General features: G+C 45.2%; 1 protein-coding gene across 2 annotated transcripts in view; it reads right to left on the bottom strand.

The window, feature by feature from the left end:
• Positions 1-19,242, bottom strand: part of SUFU (SUFU negative regulator of hedgehog signaling) — an 88,931-nt gene that overhangs the window by 64,787 nt on the left and 4,902 nt on the right. For both annotated transcript variants that reach the window (XM_084903872.1, XM_084903873.1), the window contains exons 2-3: positions 18,861-18,995; positions 2,744-2,880 (exon numbers count right to left, since the gene is read on the bottom strand). In XM_084903872.1, coding sequence (XP_084759998.1) covers positions 2,744-2,880; positions 18,861-18,995 — 272 coding nt within the window. The remainder of the gene's footprint in view (positions 1-2,743; positions 2,881-18,860; positions 18,996-19,242) is intronic.

Below are 19,242 nucleotides of genomic sequence, written 5' to 3'. Positions count from 1 at the left end.
GAGGCAGGTAATTGATCCAAGACAAGCAAGGCATTTCCTTCCTAACAGGGTTTCACTGTTAAACGGAGTATTTATTGTCACTAAAAAAAAAAAAAAAAAAAAAAAAAAAAAAAAAAAAAAAAGACCAAAGTATCCACCTTATTGATCCATATAAAGTTTTAAAAACTGAGTAATAATAATTGACGGTAATATTATATAGTTCTTACTACATAACTGTCCTAAATTTTTGACAGGTATTAAACTCATTTCATTCACTTAATAACTTCCTGTGTAGCTACTATTATTATCCCTGCGTTACAGATGAGTAAATGGGTTACACTGCCCAAGGTCCGGAGGCAGTAACTGGAAGACCTGAGATCGAATGCAGGCAGTCTGGATCCAGGGGCCACGCTCTTAACCATCATACTATGCTGCTCCCTTGATCCAGCAGTCATTTGCAAGATGGCAAACAGTAAAGGGAGAGGTGTGGAAATGGACACTACTTATGCGTTTGCCCTCCTCGATTTTCCAAATGATCCTGAATATTCAAGCAAGGCATCATGGAGCTCAGAGATCATGCAATCACCCATATGGATGACTGGCAAATCTCACCTTCTAGCCCGAGACATCCAGCAGCCCAGACATCAGCTGAGCTACAGGCAACATGGCATCATGGCTATAAGAATGGCATTAGTGTTACGCTGCCTAGACTCAAATTCTGCCTTTGCACCTACTAGAGCTCTGATCTTGAACATGCTACGTCACCTCTCTATAAATCTGGTATAACACAGTGCTTCACTCCCATATGAATGCATAAATAAGTGGAACAACAAATCAATGTTTTCTCTCTCTCCCTGAAAATAAATTAAAAAAAAAAAAAAAAGAATAAGAACTCAGAGGAGCCTACAAAAGTTTTTTTTTTTATTAAGTTGCAGATATCATATCATTGCATTCATAAATACTTCAGCTATTATCTCCTAAGAACAAGGACATTAACCATAATACTGTATGTATCATACCCAAGGAACTTCACAGTTGCACAATACAATTATCTAATACACAGTATGTATTTCTATTTTTCCAAGTGCCCTACAAATGAACTTATTTTTTCAATTTAGGACCCAATCAAGGATCATAAGTGCATTTAAATTGTTGTTTCCTTCAATTTAGGATAGTCCCCACCCCTTGTCTTTTTATATCTTTCACTAGAGGCCTGATGCATGAAGATTCTTTGGCTGCCAGCATCGGCTTCCCTCTGGCACCCAGGATGCGGGCCTTTGCTCTGGCCATTGACTTCTGCCTTCACTCCGGCCCTGCCACCCTCCTGTAGCTCCTTCCACCTCCTGCCACCCCCCTCATAGCAGACTCCTCACCCTACCCAGGCTGCTCCGTGCCTGGAGCAGTCAGGGTGGGGTGGAATGGCTGCTGCCATCTTTGTTGTATCAATTTGCGTATTCCCTCCTTATTGGCTGTGGGCACTGCCAGATTTGTCATGGAGTGATGGTCAATTTGCATATTCCATCTTTATTAGATAGGCTAGGACTGACATTTTTTTAAGAGTCTAGGCAGTTGTCTTATAAAATGTCCCACAATCTAGCCGAAACCAGTTTGGCTCAGTGGATAGAGCATTGGCCTGCAGATTGAAAGGTCCCGGGTTCGATTCCAGTCAAGGGCACGTACCTTGGTTGCGGGCGCATCCCCAGTGGGGGGGTGTGCAAGAGGCAGCTGGTCAATGACTCTCTCTCATCGACATTTCTAACTCTCTAACTCTCTTAATTCCTCTCTGTGTAAAATCAATAAAATATATTTAATTAATTAATTAACTAATTAATTAATAAAATGTCCCACAATTTGGATTTGTCCATTTGCTCAGAATTCAATTCATATGAAACATTTTTTTGGAAAAGTGCTACATAGTTGATATTTTATACTTCACACTGCAATGCACAAGGAGGTACCTAACATACATAATTTGTTTCATTATTGGTGTTGCTACATTTGATCATTTCCTTAAAGTGATAGCCACCCAAATCTTTTCATTATAAAGAAATTCTTTGGAGAGAAACCAAGATGGCAGCATGGGTAAACACCTGAACTGCTGCCTTGCACAACAATTTCAAAACTACAACTAAAAGACATCATCCAGAACCACAGGAAGGCTGGCTGAGTGGAATTCTACAACTAGAAGGAAAGAGAAAAGCACAGAGACTCAGAGGAGCAGCAGAAGGCAGAGGTACGGAAGGTCTCTCTTTCTCTCTCTCTTCCTTTCCTCCTTCTCTCCCTCCCTCCTCCCCCTTCTCTCTCTTTTCCTATTCACCCAATCCTTAGTCAAGATTAAGATGTGTCCTTGAGGCCCCAGAGACTGAGACAGTTTAGGCCACTGGCAGCAGGGAGCCAGGACCAGGCTAATTATGGAAAATGGGGCAGACAGAGAAGAGCTAATCCATTCCAGGCCAAGTTGGCCTTTGGCTCAATGGAAATCAGAAGCATGGCTGGCAGACTGTAACAGGACTCAGGGTGTCAGAACAGCAGCAAGGATTCTCACTTGCTGCCAGAGGTCATAGTGGCATATCCTTCTCCTCCATGTCCCAGGTAGCTTCCCACCCAAAACAACAGGCAAAACAAATCACCCTCATGGTACAAATGGGGTGTAGTACTCCCAGGAAAGGTCACTCTGCAGACATCAAAGCATACCTGTGAGTTCCAAAGACAACCAAATCCATGACAGTAAAACCACCAACCAACCATGTCCTGGGGCTCTTACCTGACTGGAACACGTATCTGGCCAAGCCCTGCATTAGCTCTGCTGGCCATGTTGGGGGAGCAGACTCCCCTGTTTCTCTCTTCAGGCGAAATGTCAACTCAAAGCCAAAACCACTAGGCCCATCTGTTCCTGTAAATCTAGAAGAAATAAAAAACAAATGTTTTTAGTTCGACTACCTTAGGAAAAAAGCAATAATACTGTTTGGAAAGCCTAATTGAAGTTCTCCCTTATTCTTGGTGGCCTCAGCATCTAAACCCCTTAGTCAGAGGAATATCCCATTGTGTGAGCCTCGAGGTCAAAAAGGACCTCAATAAGGAACCAGAACTCTCGCCTCACCTCCAGCCAGCTACAACACTCGTGTATGACCTTAGCCCAGCCAATCAAATTCCCCTCCTGGCACCCTAAATTATGAGGTCCACATTTTGTGGCTCTGGAACATTCCTTTCTGTGTGATTGAGGGCCTAACCTTCCCTATTCACGCTCCATATTCCTTCAAGTTGTTAATAAGCATCTACTAAGTTTGCTAAGGTTCAAGTCCTGCTGTATCCTTGTGAGGATGAGACCCTTTCTCTGCTCCCACCTCCACCTTGGCCCACAAGAGTGCATTTTCAGATAGGTCCCAGGGCAGATTCCAAATACTGGGAGGCCTGCACATTCTATGTGCATTCATTAATCAGCACATAGAATTCCTAAAATCTGGCAGCCCATGGGCACTCTTCAATCACTGGAACCTTCAGGAAGCAAGGTTTGCCCTCTCTTCCCATCTAGGCGGCCCAGAATGACCAGTTACTGCCTCTGCAGCCAGTCATCACAGTGATGACGAGGCAAGGAGCGCCTGCCTCCCTGTCTGCTAGGAAGTGTTCAGGAGCCGTAAGTCTCCAGCGAAGTCCCTGGAATGGACTTCTGCGAGAGGAGAGAGGAGAGAGGGAAATTATATGGATTAGAGAGCAAGGCCTGGTTGGGGGGGGGGGGGGGTGACACACCTCCCTAGGTGAGGGGAGCATCAGGGAGAGTTCCTGAGCTCAGGAGGTCTGCCAGCATGGGAAGTATTAAAAGCTAAAATGTGTTCATGATATAATTTTCAGTAATTAGATCTTGTACAAACATGAGCTACAATGATTATACACATGTTAGTTCCTCAGCATACAAATACAAACCATAAACTAAGATGACAGCCCACACCTCCTTGCCAGCCAAGCTACTGGAACAGGCTTGAACGGAGGGGAGAATTCTGAAGGGATAGTGACAGCCAATGCTGAACCCTGGAATTTCATGTGGCATCTTTACATCATCATCATCATCATCACCACCAACCCCAAAAGACCAGGCCCAGAAACTAGAGAGAAAGATATTCAAAGTCTCAGGAGCTCTGACACCAGCCCTACCCGGCTGTGTGCCTGGATGAACTCAGGCTTCCTGCACATGATTACCTCTCACAGCTAAGTTCTCTCAAGGACTGAAAAGGAACCCATCCTTAAAGTCACCATGGCCATACCCAATTCTATGCAAAGGAGGTGTCCATGGCTTGCATTTGCTATGAGCATTTAACAGTGTGGGAAATAAAATTCATTTTGAGGGTACACGCCTAGAGTTTTGGAGACCACGCAAGAAGATGCTTGGCAGGATGCAGTGTAAACTATTTCTTTCCTTGCTGAACTGCCCTGTTTGGGGGCAATGCCATGCAGGAAGGCTGAGGAAACAGCTAAGCAAATTGAGGCTAGAAGACCTGCTTCCCAAGGGCTGCGGATACGACAGGAGTGTGAGGAACTGGGGTATTGCAAGACTGACTGGGAGCTAAAACTCTACAAAAGGAGCTGGGTTACTAGGTCAAAGGGAAGATTTCAAGCAGCCACCAATTAGAGGCAGCTTTGTAAAATGTATTATACGATTACTCCAGGCCTTTCATGCTGGGCCAAGAAAAATACATGATTTCTAACCACAAAAACTTGAGAAACAGACTTAAAAAAACACGTTCCTTGGCATGTGCAATAGGGGGAACCCTTGGATGCAGAGAGGAAAAAATAATGTATCCAAGCAGCACCACTTTCTTGAGGAGGGTTGTGCACACATGCACATGTACACCATCTGCCTGCACACAGGGTGCTTTCTAGGCCAGTTCTGTGGTGGGCAGGCCAGCTTTCATGGGACTGACTGGGAGGGGCAGGCCCATCCAGATGGTCTCCACCTGGGTTTGATTACCACCCACCAGGCTGGCTGGACACAACCTCTAAACTCTGAAACATGAGTTTGGAATGGGCCTGCCTCAGGATAAACACACAACCTGGGGCCTGTCAGGTCTCTCTTTCAAAGCAGACTGCTCAGGCAATAGCCAAGTGACAGAGTCATTCAGTCTTTAAAGTCTCCTGCAGGGGCCTGGCTTGGTCTGTATTTCCTCAACATGAGAGCTTCTCCAGCCAAAGCTGTTTTGTTTGACCAGAGGATGAAGCCCCTTTTCTAGGAGCAGCTGACTCTCACATCTTCTGGGAAAGGAAAAGATGAGAGAAAATCGGCATGTGTGGCAGAAAGTGGGATCTGGATTAGAGAGAAAAAATTTTGCTAAAAAACTGGTTGGTGGAGTTTCTTACAACAGGAATTAAAATAAAAAAAAACATTACAGATTCTCCCCTCACTCACTCACTACCAGGAATCACCAGGAGTGCGGGGTTCTAATTGTCTTGTTGCAGAAGTATGAGTAAAATGGCCCCTAAAAATTGTTTCCAGCTAAAGAACGGATCCTGCTCACTGAGGTGCCCAGGGGACAGGCTGGCTTTGTCCTAGGCATGGTGAGCCTAGGCATGGCTGTGCCAGCCTTAAGAGTAACATCAAACCTGCTGGCAGGAAGAACATGTGCCTTGAATTCTAGATACAGTTGCCCAATCCCTGGAACCTGCCCAAAGGTCTGTCTCAAAGCATCTGACTAAGAAGGTATCACTCGGCCTCCAAGAGGCAAAAATGACCGCTAACGTCAGGCAGAAGATGAATAGAAGAGACTTTCCCGACGTTGGATTCCTCCCAGAACCCTCAATTAGGCCGTGGATTCTTCCTGACTGCTATCATGCTTTGAGTGACAGCCATTATTACAACAGAATTCAGTAAATAATTACTAAATAAACATTTGCAAATATGATGTTTTTATTTTTAACAGTTCACAATTATTGACATTTCATTAGCTATTTTAAAATGGTGTTTGATAATTACAAAAGTACTATATTATATATATATATATATATATATATATACTATGTGTAAAATATTATAAAATTCTTTTGAAATATGTTTATATAGTAATATTCTGATATAGCTAAGATTTTTTAAAATTCCAGCTATAATATATTAATTTTATATAATCTTAAAAAAAAAGAAGAAAAAAAAAGAATGTGCCCTAGCCAAAGAATGGTATGCTCAATTGGCTGGAGTGTCCCCCCCTGAAAGGTAGTATTCGATTCCTGGTCAAGGCACATACCCAGGTTGCAGTTTTAATCCTTGGTCAGGTCATATTTGGGAGGCAGCTGATTAATGTTTCTCTCTCTCTCTCTCTCTCTTCTTCTTCTCTAAAATCAATTTTTAAAAAATAGAGAAAAAACAAGGTGGTAAGGGGGTTGAGGGACTGGGGGAAAAGGTGAAGGGATTAAAAAGTACAAATTGGAAGTTAAAAAATAGTCATAGGGACAGTTACAGCACAGGAAATATAATCAATATTATTGTAATAACTATAGTGTCAATTAGGTACTAGACTTATCAGGGGGATCACTTCATAAGTTATATAAATGTCTTACCATTATGCTATAAACCTGAAGCTAATTTAACATTGAATGTCAACCATAATTGAAACATTTTAAAAGAAATTTAGAAACAAGAAAGAGTAAGAAAAACCCCAACAGCTAAGACTGCACCGTCACACTGAGCGGGAAGTCTGAGGAGGCTACTGTGCAGGCCAGTCACATTTGAGGTTTTTTGGTGCTTTGTTGTTAATCCTCACCCGAGAATTTTTAGAGAGAGCGGAAGAAAGAGGGAGAGACAGAGAGAAACACCGATGTAGGAAAGACACATCAATGGGTTGCTTCCTGCATGCACCCCAGCCAGGATCGGGGAACCTCCAACCGAAGTACATGCCCTTGACTAGAATGGAACCCGAGTCCCTTCAGTCCACAGGCCAACGCTCTATTCACTGAGCCAAACTGACTAGGGTACCATTGAGTTTTAACTCTGAGTAGGAGATGCTCTTTCCACTACATGCCATCCAACCAGATTCAGGGAATGCATTTGCCTCGCTCAAGTTGATGTTTCCTGAGATCCCTTGCTGGGAGCCAAGGAGCACATTCCCACAGCATTCCACAAGTTTAAAAATAGTAGCTCCCAGGACTGATTCAGCTGAGAATCCAGCCAAGCAATCTCACCTGGCTCCCAACACTTAGGGTGGCTTAACTCTATCCCAGTGGGCAAAGAGCTTCCCAGACTGAGACACTAAACTGAACAAAAACACCAAGCCCAGGGCAGCAGACCCTTTCTCCGCAGGGCGGTGAAAACTCACCGTTCACTCTCCCCTAGTGGAGACCTACTGTACCTTGTCCCGCCACTCCCAGCGGCCACCAAAGGACTGAAAGGTCAGTCAGTACCCTGGGGGATTCCAAGCCAACTGGATGCTCTCTAGGAATTTCGGGCCAAGGAAAAGCCTGGTGCCTGGTTTCTTGGCATCATTAACAGCTGCCACACTCTTGGCTTTGGCATAAGGCAACATGTATACAAAGAGCTTAAAAAAAAAAAAAAAAGAGGCCGAAGCCGGTTTGGCTCAGTGGTAGAGCGTGGGTCTGCGGACTGAGGGGTCCCGGGTTCGATTCTGGTCAGGGGCATGTACGTTGGTTGCGGGCGCATCCCCGGTGGGGGATGTGCAGGAGGCAGCTGGTCGATGTTTCTATCTCATTGACGTTTTTAACTCTCTATCCCTCTCTCCTCCTCTCTGTGAAAAATCAATAAAATATATTTAAAAAAAAAAAAGAAAAAGAAAAAGAAAAGAAAAGACAGGCTAGGCCAAAGGCAGCAAGGCCACAGTCTGAATTTGGAAATGAGGCGCCATCTGCTTATAGGTGTACAGCTTGGGGGCTTCCTGCATACCCAAGAGCCAGGCATTCTTCACAAGGACCTTTTGTCCACCCACTATCCTCCAGGACTCTGGGAACCAGCTGCCCTAGAAGATTAAGAAATCTGATTGAGGGTAATGGGAAGAAACAAATCTTTTCAGCATCTCAGTTCCCCAAAGACTGTACTTTTGCGTGTTCTGTACATGAGCACATTATGTCACAGCTGAGCAAATGCTAAATGGAAATAATATTCCCACTGTCATCCAAAGAGATAATCAGGCTGAGACAGTCAAACACAAACAAGATAAGACAGTATTAAAAAGCAATGAGTCTTCCTCTCAGTCACTATCAAAGTCAGATCCAAATACCTTAATGGCATTTCCTTTGAGCCACTTTTGCTGCCGTTTCCTTTTTAGGGAAATAAAACCATCACTAAACTCTGTTCTCTTGCCTTTGTACCAATGCTGAGGTCCCACATTACTGCAAAAGTTTCCTAAAGGCCCATTTCTGGCCTCCAAAACATCATCCCTTTACTTCCCTTTCTGATCAACAGATAACTTGTTAAATGTCACATTCTTTACAATGCCTTCAAACTCTCCACCTCATCTTGCTCCACTACTCTCCTCTCTTACCAAGTCCCAAAAATACCAGCCTTCTTTCTGTTCCTTGGACTCCTTCCTACCACTGGGACTTCGCACTAGCTATTTTCACTAACTATAATACCATCTTCACATGGTTGAATGACCAGAGCACTGTACAACTTCAGAGAGCACCAACTGCATGGAAAGCCACTGGATGGTTCTGAGCAGGGAGTGACATGCATGAAATGCTATGGACACTGCCCCCGGCTACAGAACTAAGGGACCCACATCAGCAATATTCTTGCCAAGCTTCCACCTCAAAGGCTCCCTGCTCAGCTACTGCTATCCTTCTGGGCTCTTTCTCTTTGCAAAACCCCTGGCTACAGAAATGAGAAATTGCCACACTAGCTCTAAGAGGGCAGGAATCCAGCATGTCTGCAACCCAATATCCTGGAAAAACTAGAGCAAGAAGGAAAGGGGTTAGGGCAAGCCACAGCGTCATCTGTCTGTTTCCATTATGTTTTTTCCCCTCTAACCACCAAGTGTTTCTGAAGTATTTGGGAATCAAATCCATCACAGGCAGAAATCGCAGCCGCCAGCTTGACCCCCTGGGATCGGGAGCCTGGGCCAGGCCCCATTCTCTAGTACTTACCCCTCCCCACAGGCATGGCTCCTGAGTTCCTGACCTCATGTTGAAAAGCCTGAGATCAGAGTAAGGGAAACTAGTGGTCAGAGGCAGAACTCCAAGCGCTCTCAGGGTCAGTGCTGGAAAAACAAAACATCTCCTTGATTGGCCTTCTTGTGGCAAAGCTGGTTCTAAGACCCAGGACTCAAGAAGCCTGAATAACATGGGAGGGAGTAGGAAGGTAAGGGATCCTTGAAGGCCATTAGCTTTCACTGACAATCAAGTAAAAAGCTTGGAGCCCAATGAACCACATCACTCTGAGAAGGAGGCAAGGAGGTCCTCCATGGTGAACTATGGCTCCGAGGCTGTATTAGGCCCACCTCCCCACAATGATTTCCAGTTAAAGGATCCTTCAGCCAAAAAGATTGGAGGCTCCATGAAGTCCAGGACAGGAGTATGCTGTTCATTACTCTGCCCAGAACTGTCCCAACAATGACTATCACTGTAATGAACAAGAGGCCGGCCCTCCCAATGAAGAAGAGAGGCTGGTGATTAACACTGGATGGGAACCAGGTGTACCACACATCAGGTAGACCCAGTGCCAGGACAGAACAGTGGGCCACCCTTTTTCCTACATCTATTAACTAGATCAGGGGTCTTCAAACTACAGCCCGCGGGCCACATGCGGCCTGCAGAGGAGTCTGATCCTGCCCGCCAGGTTTTTTGGGCAGTGAGCGCAGCCGAGGTGTTACAGTAGGAATTAGTAGTTCATATAGTCCGGCCCTCCAGCTCTCTGAGGGCCCCCCCGTGATCTGGCCCCCACTTTAAAAAGTTTGAGGACCCCTGAACTAGATCCTGCTGCATTCATACAGTATCAGTACATTATTCGATTCTTATACATGGCAGAAAGCCTCACGAGCCCAAGATGGTAGTCATTTATTTCAGGCAGCTGCCTGAAAAGTATCACATCTGTCTCTTGGCATTTGTGCTTATTCTGTGGATCTTCTGTATACCTTGTGTACCAGGAGCCTAGGGCACTCTGAAATCCAGTCTCACATCTTCTGTATCCACACACCCAAGAAAGGGAGAAATAAGGAGGCTCATGGTGTTCACTTCCAGGTGATAATGACCACCAAATCCAAACACTGATCGCTTTTTTTTTTTAATAAAGAAAAATTGTAATTTTTAAAATATATTTTTATTGACTATTTACAGAGAGGAAGGAAGAGGGATAGAGCTAGAAACATCGATGAGAGAGAAACATCCACCAGCTGCCTCCTGCACACCCCCCACCGGGGATGTGCCCGCAACCAATGTACACGCCCTTGACTGGAATCGAACCCGGGACCTTTCAAGTCCGCAGACCAACTCTCTATCCACTGAGCCAAACCGGTTTTGGCAGTTTGGCAGTTTCTTACAAAGCTAAACATTAGGTCCAGCATTTTAATGAGTTGAAAACTTAAGTCTACACAAAACCTATAAATGAGTGTTTATGACAGCTCTATTCTATTCAAAATTGCCAAAAATTGGAATCAATCAAGATGTCCTTTAATACGTGAATGGATAAACTATGGCACAAACATACAATTAAATATTAATTAGTGATAAAAGGAAAAGAGCTATCAAGCCCCCAAAAGACAAGGAGAAACCTTAAGTGCATATTGCTTAGTGAAAGAAGTCAGTCTGAAAGGGATACTTTACTTAAGATTCCAACTATATAATATTTTGGGAAAGGCAAAACTGAAGAGACAGTAGAACAGTCAGTGGTTGCCAGAGGTTTGGGAGGACGGAGAAAGGGATGACTAGGCAAAGCACAAGGCACTTTTAGGGCAGCGAAACTATTCTGTATGACACTGTAATGGTGGGTACAAAATACGTATTTGTTGAAACCCATAGAACTGCATAACATAAAGAGAGAATCCTAATGTAAGGACATTAGTTAATAAAAATGTTATTAGGACTGGTTCATCAGTTGTAACAAATGTACCATGCTAATGCAAGATCCTATATAATAAAAGTCTAATATGCAAATTGTCCCCTCCTGTAAGTCGCTCAACTGGGAGTTCGACTGCTCACTATGACACGCGCTGACCACCAGAGGGTTATGTGGAACATGTGGTGTTGATGAAGTGGCGCTGGCTGGCAGCCAGCAGCAGTGGAGGTGTTGCCACATGATGGGCCCCGAGGAGAGCAGGACTGCTGCAGGATATAGCAGGTGAGCAGGCCACTGCGGGTACAAGGCAGGTGCGGGTACAAGTAGGAGCCCAGGAGCCCCGCCATTGGCCCACAGACAACAACCAGCAGTGGTAGCAGGAGGGGGCAAGGCTGCCACCTGACTCCTAGGTGCTGAGGAAGTCAGGCAGGGGCCTCTCTCCCTTCTCCTCCACCAATTGCCCCACAGGCAGGATGGTGGAGCAAGTGAGGGGGAAGCACCAGGCCAAAGCAGGGTGCCAGCTGGGGCTGCAGGGCGAGCTGGGGCCCGATCCCTGCAGGCCACCCTGAGGCACTCCACCCATGCACGAATTCTTGCACTGGGCCTCTAGTATTAAATAATAAGGGAAACTATAAGCAGAGAAGAGAAAGGGTATGTGAGAACTCTTTATACTATCTGTTCAATTTTCTGTAAACCTAAAACTACTCTAAAATAAAGTCTACTAATTTAAAAAACCATTACAAAAACAGTTTTGTTTTGTTTTTGTTTTTGTTTTATTTTTTTTAAAAAATATATTTTATTGATTTTTTACAGAGAGGAAGGGAGAGAGATAGAGAGCTAGAAATGTCGATGAGAGAGAAACATCGACCAGCTGCCTCTTGCACACCCCTACTGGGGATGTGCCACAACCAACGTACATGCCCCTGACCAGAATCGAACCTGGGACCTTTCAGTCCGCAGACCGACGCTCTACCACTGAGCCAAACCGGTTTCGGCCAAAAACAGTTTTTTAAAAATGATATGAAAATCTGCCAAAACTGGTTTGGCTCAATGGATAGAGCGTCGGCATGGGGACTGAAGGGTCCCAGGTTCGATTCCAGTCAAGGGCATGTAACTTGGTTGTGGGCATATCCCCAGTAGGGGGTGTGCAGGAGGCAGCTGATCGATAACTCTCTCTTATCGATGTTTCTAACTCTCTATCTCTCTCCCTTCCTCTCTGTACAAAATCAATAAAATATATTTTAAAAATAAATAAAAATAAAAAATAAATAAATAAAAATGATATGAAAATCTAGTATATATAATAATAAAGTATAATATGCTAATCATACCCAATATCTTTCCAGACAACCTTCTGGATGACCTTCCGGATGAAGCCAGGGCTGTGAGGGAAGCCCGGGTTCCAGGTGCCTGCCCAGAGGGAAGCCTGGTCCTGGGTGCCAGAGGGAAGCCAGTGCTGGCAGCCAGGGGAAGGAAGGCCTACTCTTGCACAAATTTTGTGCATCAGGTCTCTAGTCTATACTAATAAAAGAGTACTATGCCAATTAGACCAGATCAACCAGTCATCTTCCAGACATCTGACTTCCTTTTGGACAGTTGGGAATGACCAGTCCTGCAGGGAAGGGCAGTTGGGGATGAACTGCCTGCAGGGGAGAGCCATTGGGGGTGACTAGGCCGACAGGGGAGGACAGTTGGGGGTGACCAGTCCTGCAGAGAAAGGCAGTTGGGGCAGCCAGGCTGGCAGGGGAGGGAAGTTGGGGACATGACAAGGCCGGCAGGGGAGGACAGTTAAAGATGACCAGGCCAGCAGGGGAGGACAGTTGGGGAAGATAAGGCAGGCAAGGGAGTGGTTAGGGGCAATCAGGCAGGGAGGCAAGCAATTAGGAGTCAGTGGTCCAGATTGTGAGAGGGATGTTCAACTGTGGTATTGGGCCTAAACCAGCAGTCAGACATCCCCCGAGGGGTCCCAGATTGGAGAGGGTGCAGGCCAGGCTGAGGGACACACAAACACACACCATGCATGAATTTCATGCATCGGGCCTTAGTATTCATATAAAGATTGAAGGAAAAAATATCCTCTGCAGGATGACATCTTTTTTTTCTTCTTTAAAAAAATATTTTTAAACTGATTTTTAGAGAAAGAGGGTGAGGGAGAGAAGAAAGAAGCATCACTGTGTCAAACATCAATCGGCTGCTTTCTAAATGCCCTCTACTGACTGGGAAATAAGAACTGAAACCTGGGCTTATGCCCTGACGAGGTAGGAATCCAACCGGAATCCTTTGGTACATGGGACGATGCCCAGACAACTAAACCACCCCGGCCAGGGCAGACATCTTTTATCAGAACAAAAATCCTTCACAGATTGACACAGGATTCTGTGGCCTGCTCTCCAGTTCTACCCTCTTCCATTACCCAGCAGGACTCTTTCTTCTCTGTAAAGTTACTTCAATATCCAGCTCAACATTTCCCTTACAAAGCAATTCCTCCTTAACTATTCACACTCCATTAAGACAAGATACCTTTGAACTTAGGCGCATAATTGTAATAATGGTCTCTAGCCCTACCCTCCTCTTTACACAGGTAAAGGAAGGGAAGGAAAAGGTGAGGACATCTGGAGCAGGAGTCCCTGAATTTATAGCTCAGCTCCAGGATTCACTAGCTAAGTACCTAAGTACCTCAACATCTTTGTGCCTCAGTTTCCTTGGAAAATAATATTAATAATCCCTACCCCATAAAGACTGTGTGAAGATGAAATGAGTTCATATAAAATGCTAAGAAGAGTGCTTGCACACAGCAAAAACTATAAGGGTTTGCTATTGTTACATTTTTTAAGTCTCTGGAAGCACCGAAGATCACAGGGTAAGAGAAGTCAGCTAAAGTCAAAAGCTGTTTCCAGCCCCAATCCACACTATCTTCTTTCATCTTTCCCAGCCACTGCCATTTCTTGTCAAACAGATGTTGGGGTTTCCAGGAACCAGAGTTAGGGATATGACAACTTCTCATTGTCCCCAACCCCAACTTATCATCTTCTCCAACAGTCTGCTCGTATTGGGAACTTGGCATAACTCTGCTGGTGGGATGTGCTGCACAGTCCAACACTGAGTGCAGGAGAGCTCGCAGGCAGGTCAGTGCGCTGTCAAGGATGTGTGCAGGGGAGAAAAGACCATTTCTACAGGGCTCAGTCAGAGGATAGGATCACTCCACACATGTCTTAGGAACAGACATCAGAAGTGAGATACTGAAACAAAACATAGCTGAGTGGGATACCCCAGAGGCAGGAGAGAGGAATAAATTTAGGAGTCAAAGGTTAAAATCCAGATTCAGGACCTGGGCAATGAGATGCTGACAAACACAGACCTAGAACATGGCAGGTGTGAGGATCAGAATTCAATGTGGAGAAGTCACAGTGTGAAAGATGGGAGTCTAGAAAGACAGGCTGAACAGGGAAGAATCCTAGGACTGAGAGATCTGATCAAGTCAAACCCATAAAGGCTTCCAGTATGCCTCTCTCTGCAGGAAGAGAAGGAAATCCCCAGTGCTGGTCAGTAGTTAGGCCTCTCAGACTTCTTTTTACAAGTTACAACTGACATATAGTATTATGTCATATTTGACATATTTCAGGAGCACAACACAGTCTTTCAACATGTATATACCTTACCAAGTACTCACCACAATAAGTCTCATAATCATCTCCTCTGGGACTTTTAAAAAAAAATATGTATTTTTTCATTGATTTCAGAGAGGAAGGGAGAAGAAGAGATAGAAACATTAATGATGAGAGAGAATCACCGATTGGTTACTTCCTGAATACCTCCTACTGGGAACTGAGCCTGCAACCTGGGCATGTGCCCTTGACCAGAATCAAACCCGGGACTCATCAGTCCACAGACTGATGCTCTATTCACTGAGCCAAACCGTCCTCTTGGACTTTTTAAAGTGAGTTTGACTGAGCCAGCTTAAGGAACCTCTTCTCACTGTCCCTTAGTGCTGAGGAGACAATTTGGAATCACTACCCCATGGAGGAAGAGCTAATCTATGCTGCAAATGAAATGCTAGATAAAGGATGAAACCACACACCTGCACAGATCTGCTGGGAGCCCCACACTGCCTTAGGTGTTCCTGTGATTACCAAAGAAAAGAAAGTCTCAACATTTCAAAAGTCAGAGACCTGAGGCCTGACATCCAACCCAGAGTGGTGGTTTCAGCTTCGGGAAGAGCCCTGGTCCCACTGCTGGCCCCTACTCCACCCTGGGCCAAACCCACGGGAGCCCAGATCCCTGCCCTCAGCCATCGGTCACCGTGTCACACCAACAGTCATCCTGAAACTCGAGACCGCGGAGAGAAAGGCAGTGGGACCGAAGCTTCAGGGAGGCCTGCCCTCCAATGAGCCTACACAGCACTTCCTCAGCCTGCTGGGCCCAGCTAGGGGCGGGGCGGGGACCTGTTGTCAGTGTGTGGCTTACAAAAGCAGTCCAGTTGTTAGTCTCGTGAGAGCTTTGAGATGAAAGCAAATGCCCAACCAGAGAGGGAAACATGCTCTCAGGACAGGTGTGTTATGGCAAAGGCAGGGTTTCCACTGGGAACCCTAGAGGATGAAATGGCACAAAAGTTCCTGCCAACCAGGCTTGTAAGAAGGAAATTAGCATTTCCCATCTGTAGAGGACCAAGACCACACAAAACAACAAGTGAAAAAGTTAATCTGTATCCAGTGTTTTAATAAATAACTCATTCCATGCAGAGCCCAGCTCAGAGGAACCTGTGGGGGAAAAGCAAAACCTGAGGCGGCCATAGAAAACCAGTCCCCCCCGGGGGGGGTGGGGGGGTGGGAGTACAACTCCAACCCCATGGACACACCTGCCAGAAGCCAGTTTGCAGGGGAGGAGTAGGCTCCCCACTGTGGAGCTGCCACCCTTTGGGCCATACCTCCCAGAGCTGTCTTTGGAAGCAGCCCGACATGTTTAACAGATGACCTGCCCAGTGGAATCTCATCAGGGGAGTCTGCCTGAGATCACAAATACTCTACACCTGGACAGCTGAGTGCGTTGTGGTTAGGTCTGGCGTAGTATGGGTCCAGCCAGGGCTGCTGGCAGCACCAGGGGCAGCCCAAAATCCTCACAGAGCCACCTCTTGCAGAGCCCCACAAATCTCTACAGTCCAGTCCACAGCTGTCTGGCCACAAAGGAAAAGCCAGAGCTGCAAGCTTCCAACAAGCATTTGGCAGCTGCTGTTCAGCTGTCTCACACCTCCCAAGTCCAGGCAAGAGCAACAGGACTGTCTCTGCTGCTGAAGTCGTTGGGAGTAGCCTTAGGTTCCGCAGAAAAGCACTCCGTTCTCCCCTGTGGCTGCCCCAAGCTGGAACTTGTTCCATCTCTCCAACTTCAGAAACAGCCTCTTGAGAACCTTTTAATCCAAACAAGTGCTCTCTTGCCCTGTTTCCTTTCATGAATGTAAATAGAAAAAAAACTTGGATGGAACTAGCCATCCCAGGCCTCATCCAATCAGTTTACTCTTCACCCTTTTTCAGGGCTACCAGGATGGGGCTCTCCTCTGCCCCCAAAGCAAGTGTGCCAGGGGCAAGAAATGCAGGGAACCCTTGGGCTTCTGCTTGTCTACCCTCCACAAGCTGTGAGGCGAAGGAAAGATATTAATGGGAGGAGTTACCCACTAGATGTTTAATATATATTGTGGATTAATTAAAATGGAAAGGCAGCCTAGCTGGTTTGGCTCAGCAGATAGAGCATCGGCCTGAAGACCAAAGGGTCCCAGGTTTGATTCTAGTCAAGAGCACATGCCCAGGGTTGCAGGTTCGATCCCCAGTAGGGGGTGTGCAGGAGGCAGCCAGTCAATGATTCTCATTATTGATGTTTCTCTCTCTCTCTCCCCCTCTCCCTTCCTCTCTGAAATCAATAAATATATATATATATATATATATATATATATATTTTTAAAGTTTGCTTGTATTATCATCTTAAAGACAAAAAAATGCCCCATACACTCCTTTCTTCCCAATCATAAGAGACAGCAGAGAACAGTGGGAATGTCAGGAGATCCTGCTGCTCTCCTTAACTTGCTATATGGCCTTTGGCAGGCTGCTGGACTTACCTCAGCTGTACAACTAGGGGAGGTGGGCTAGATCAGTGTTTCCTATTTATCTGTGACAATAGATAATACTGAATCATGTTTTTTAAAAAGTTCCCTTTTCAATTCTCTTTCAGTTTTTCTAATCATATCTGGTGTCAGGTTCTATTTGGTATTAGCATATCTTTTTCCCCCCCTTAAATGTATTTTTATTGATTTCAGGGAGGAAGGGAGATGGATAGAAAGACAGAAACATCAATGATAAGAAAGAATAATTGATCAGCTGCCTCCTACATGCTCCACATTGGGGCTCAAGTCTGTAACCCAGGCATGTGCCCTGACCGGGAATTGAACCATGACCTCCTGGTTCACAGGTTGATGCTCCACCACTGAGTCACATAGGCTGGGCTCAACATATTTTTTAAATACCTCTCTCATATGTCTTGCTAATCTTTTGAACAAAGAGAAAGGTGGCCTCAGGCTTAGAATATTCTGTGACAGGCCACAGTATTAAGCTAGAATTTAATAACCATGCTTTGTTATTACTATGTTTTATTTCCATAACTACCTTTAAATATATAGCAAATGATATTGGTTTCCATATATGATAGCGATTTAACTTTTAATGATTTATTTATATCAATTTTTAAAAGGAGGGTTAGTTTACAGAGAAGACCCAGGAGATAATATGCTACAGGTGGCAAAAATTATGTAGGCAGCACTAGAAGTTTTGGAAACATGGGGCTAGAAGATTTTTAAAGCCTCTCGCAGTCCTCAAAGTGAATGTTGGTGTCTTCAAGTGTCAGGTGCAGCTCTCACCCCAGACCCCTTCTTACAGGATTCCTCTCAAATGTCACCTCCTTCCTGGAGCTTCTGATCCCGCAGGCTGGTTAACAGTCACTCATTCCACTCTGCTCCCAGAGCATGTCTACGTCCATGGGTTGCAGCATTTATTACTCAGTACTACAACCTTCTCTTTACGCTTCCTTCCCTTCGAGAACACGAGCTCAATGCAAGAACTATGTCCTTGGGATTTTATTCCCAACACATATGACATTCTATCTCTATTACAAAATAGGTGCTTGATGAGTGTATGCTGAATGAACCAATGCTTCTGGCCTTTTTTCACTCAACGAGAAGACAAAAGACAGTGGAAGAAGAATGTTGCCAGAAATTCACTTGCCATAATTCCAATTTAACACCTCTTAGCACTTAGGCTAGAAGTTAGAACTTTCACTATTCTTACCTCATCTTTAAACACTAAATTAAATAAGAATCCATGAATCTGTTTCAAAGAGGAAGTAGGTAAAATGGATGGAGGGACAGAGATGGCTATAGACATGGTTATATTCTTGATGATGCAAGTAGAGTAAAATGTTAATGGCAGAATCTAGGTAGTGGGTATATGAGTATTCACTATATGCTTCTTTCAACTTTGCTTTATGTTTAAATTTTTTCATAATAAGCTAGTAGGAGAAAAGAAGTATACTTAGTAAAAGCATCAACACAAATTCTGAGTCATAGCTACGCTGCCTGTCCTCTGAGCTCAAACACCAGAGCGAGCTTGGGAAAACCTGATAGTTTTAGAACTCTTGCTCATCATCGACACTTTCCTGTACAGGTAAGCAGAGCTCAGGTGCTGACCTGGACCTTGGTGGCACAAGGAGATATAGGCAGAGGACAGACACCCAGAGGTTCCACCAGAGAAGTACCAATCCCACAGGACTATGACGTCATCATCTCTACGCTGGAAAAACCTCAGAGAAAAGGTTCAAGCTAAGGAACAGGCAGGCGAAGGGTGGACAAGCGGCACACACTCACTCATGGACTCTGCTGTCACCATACAGGTCACTGAGGCCGAAGCTGATGTAGTGCCAGTGTTCGGGGATATTGGCAGAAGGGCTCCCCACGTTCCTGTACATGCTAACATAATCCAAGGGGTCTGGGCCACCCAACCTGCAAAAGACAAGACACAGGATTGTTAGTGTGAGTCTGAAAGCAGACAGTGTGAAGCTAAGGGATGTCTTACAAACCTGAGGGGCCCCAAACTGAAGGAAACGGGGGTGAAAGGTAACTAAAGGGAGGCCACGCCTCTCCCTGGGATAAGACCATGGGATAAGTGGCTAGAAGTTGTCTAATTCCCCACGTATGACAGGCTCCTTCCTCCTATCCCCAACAGGTAGGACCTCTTTTAGAAGTAAAA

This window comes from Pipistrellus hanaki (assembly GCF_964339955.1).
Source record: "Pipistrellus hanaki genome assembly, chromosome: 14".
Taxonomy (NCBI): domain Eukaryota; kingdom Metazoa; phylum Chordata; class Mammalia; order Chiroptera; family Vespertilionidae; genus Pipistrellus; species Pipistrellus hanaki.
This window is presented reverse-complemented; position numbering and strand designations above follow the sequence as displayed.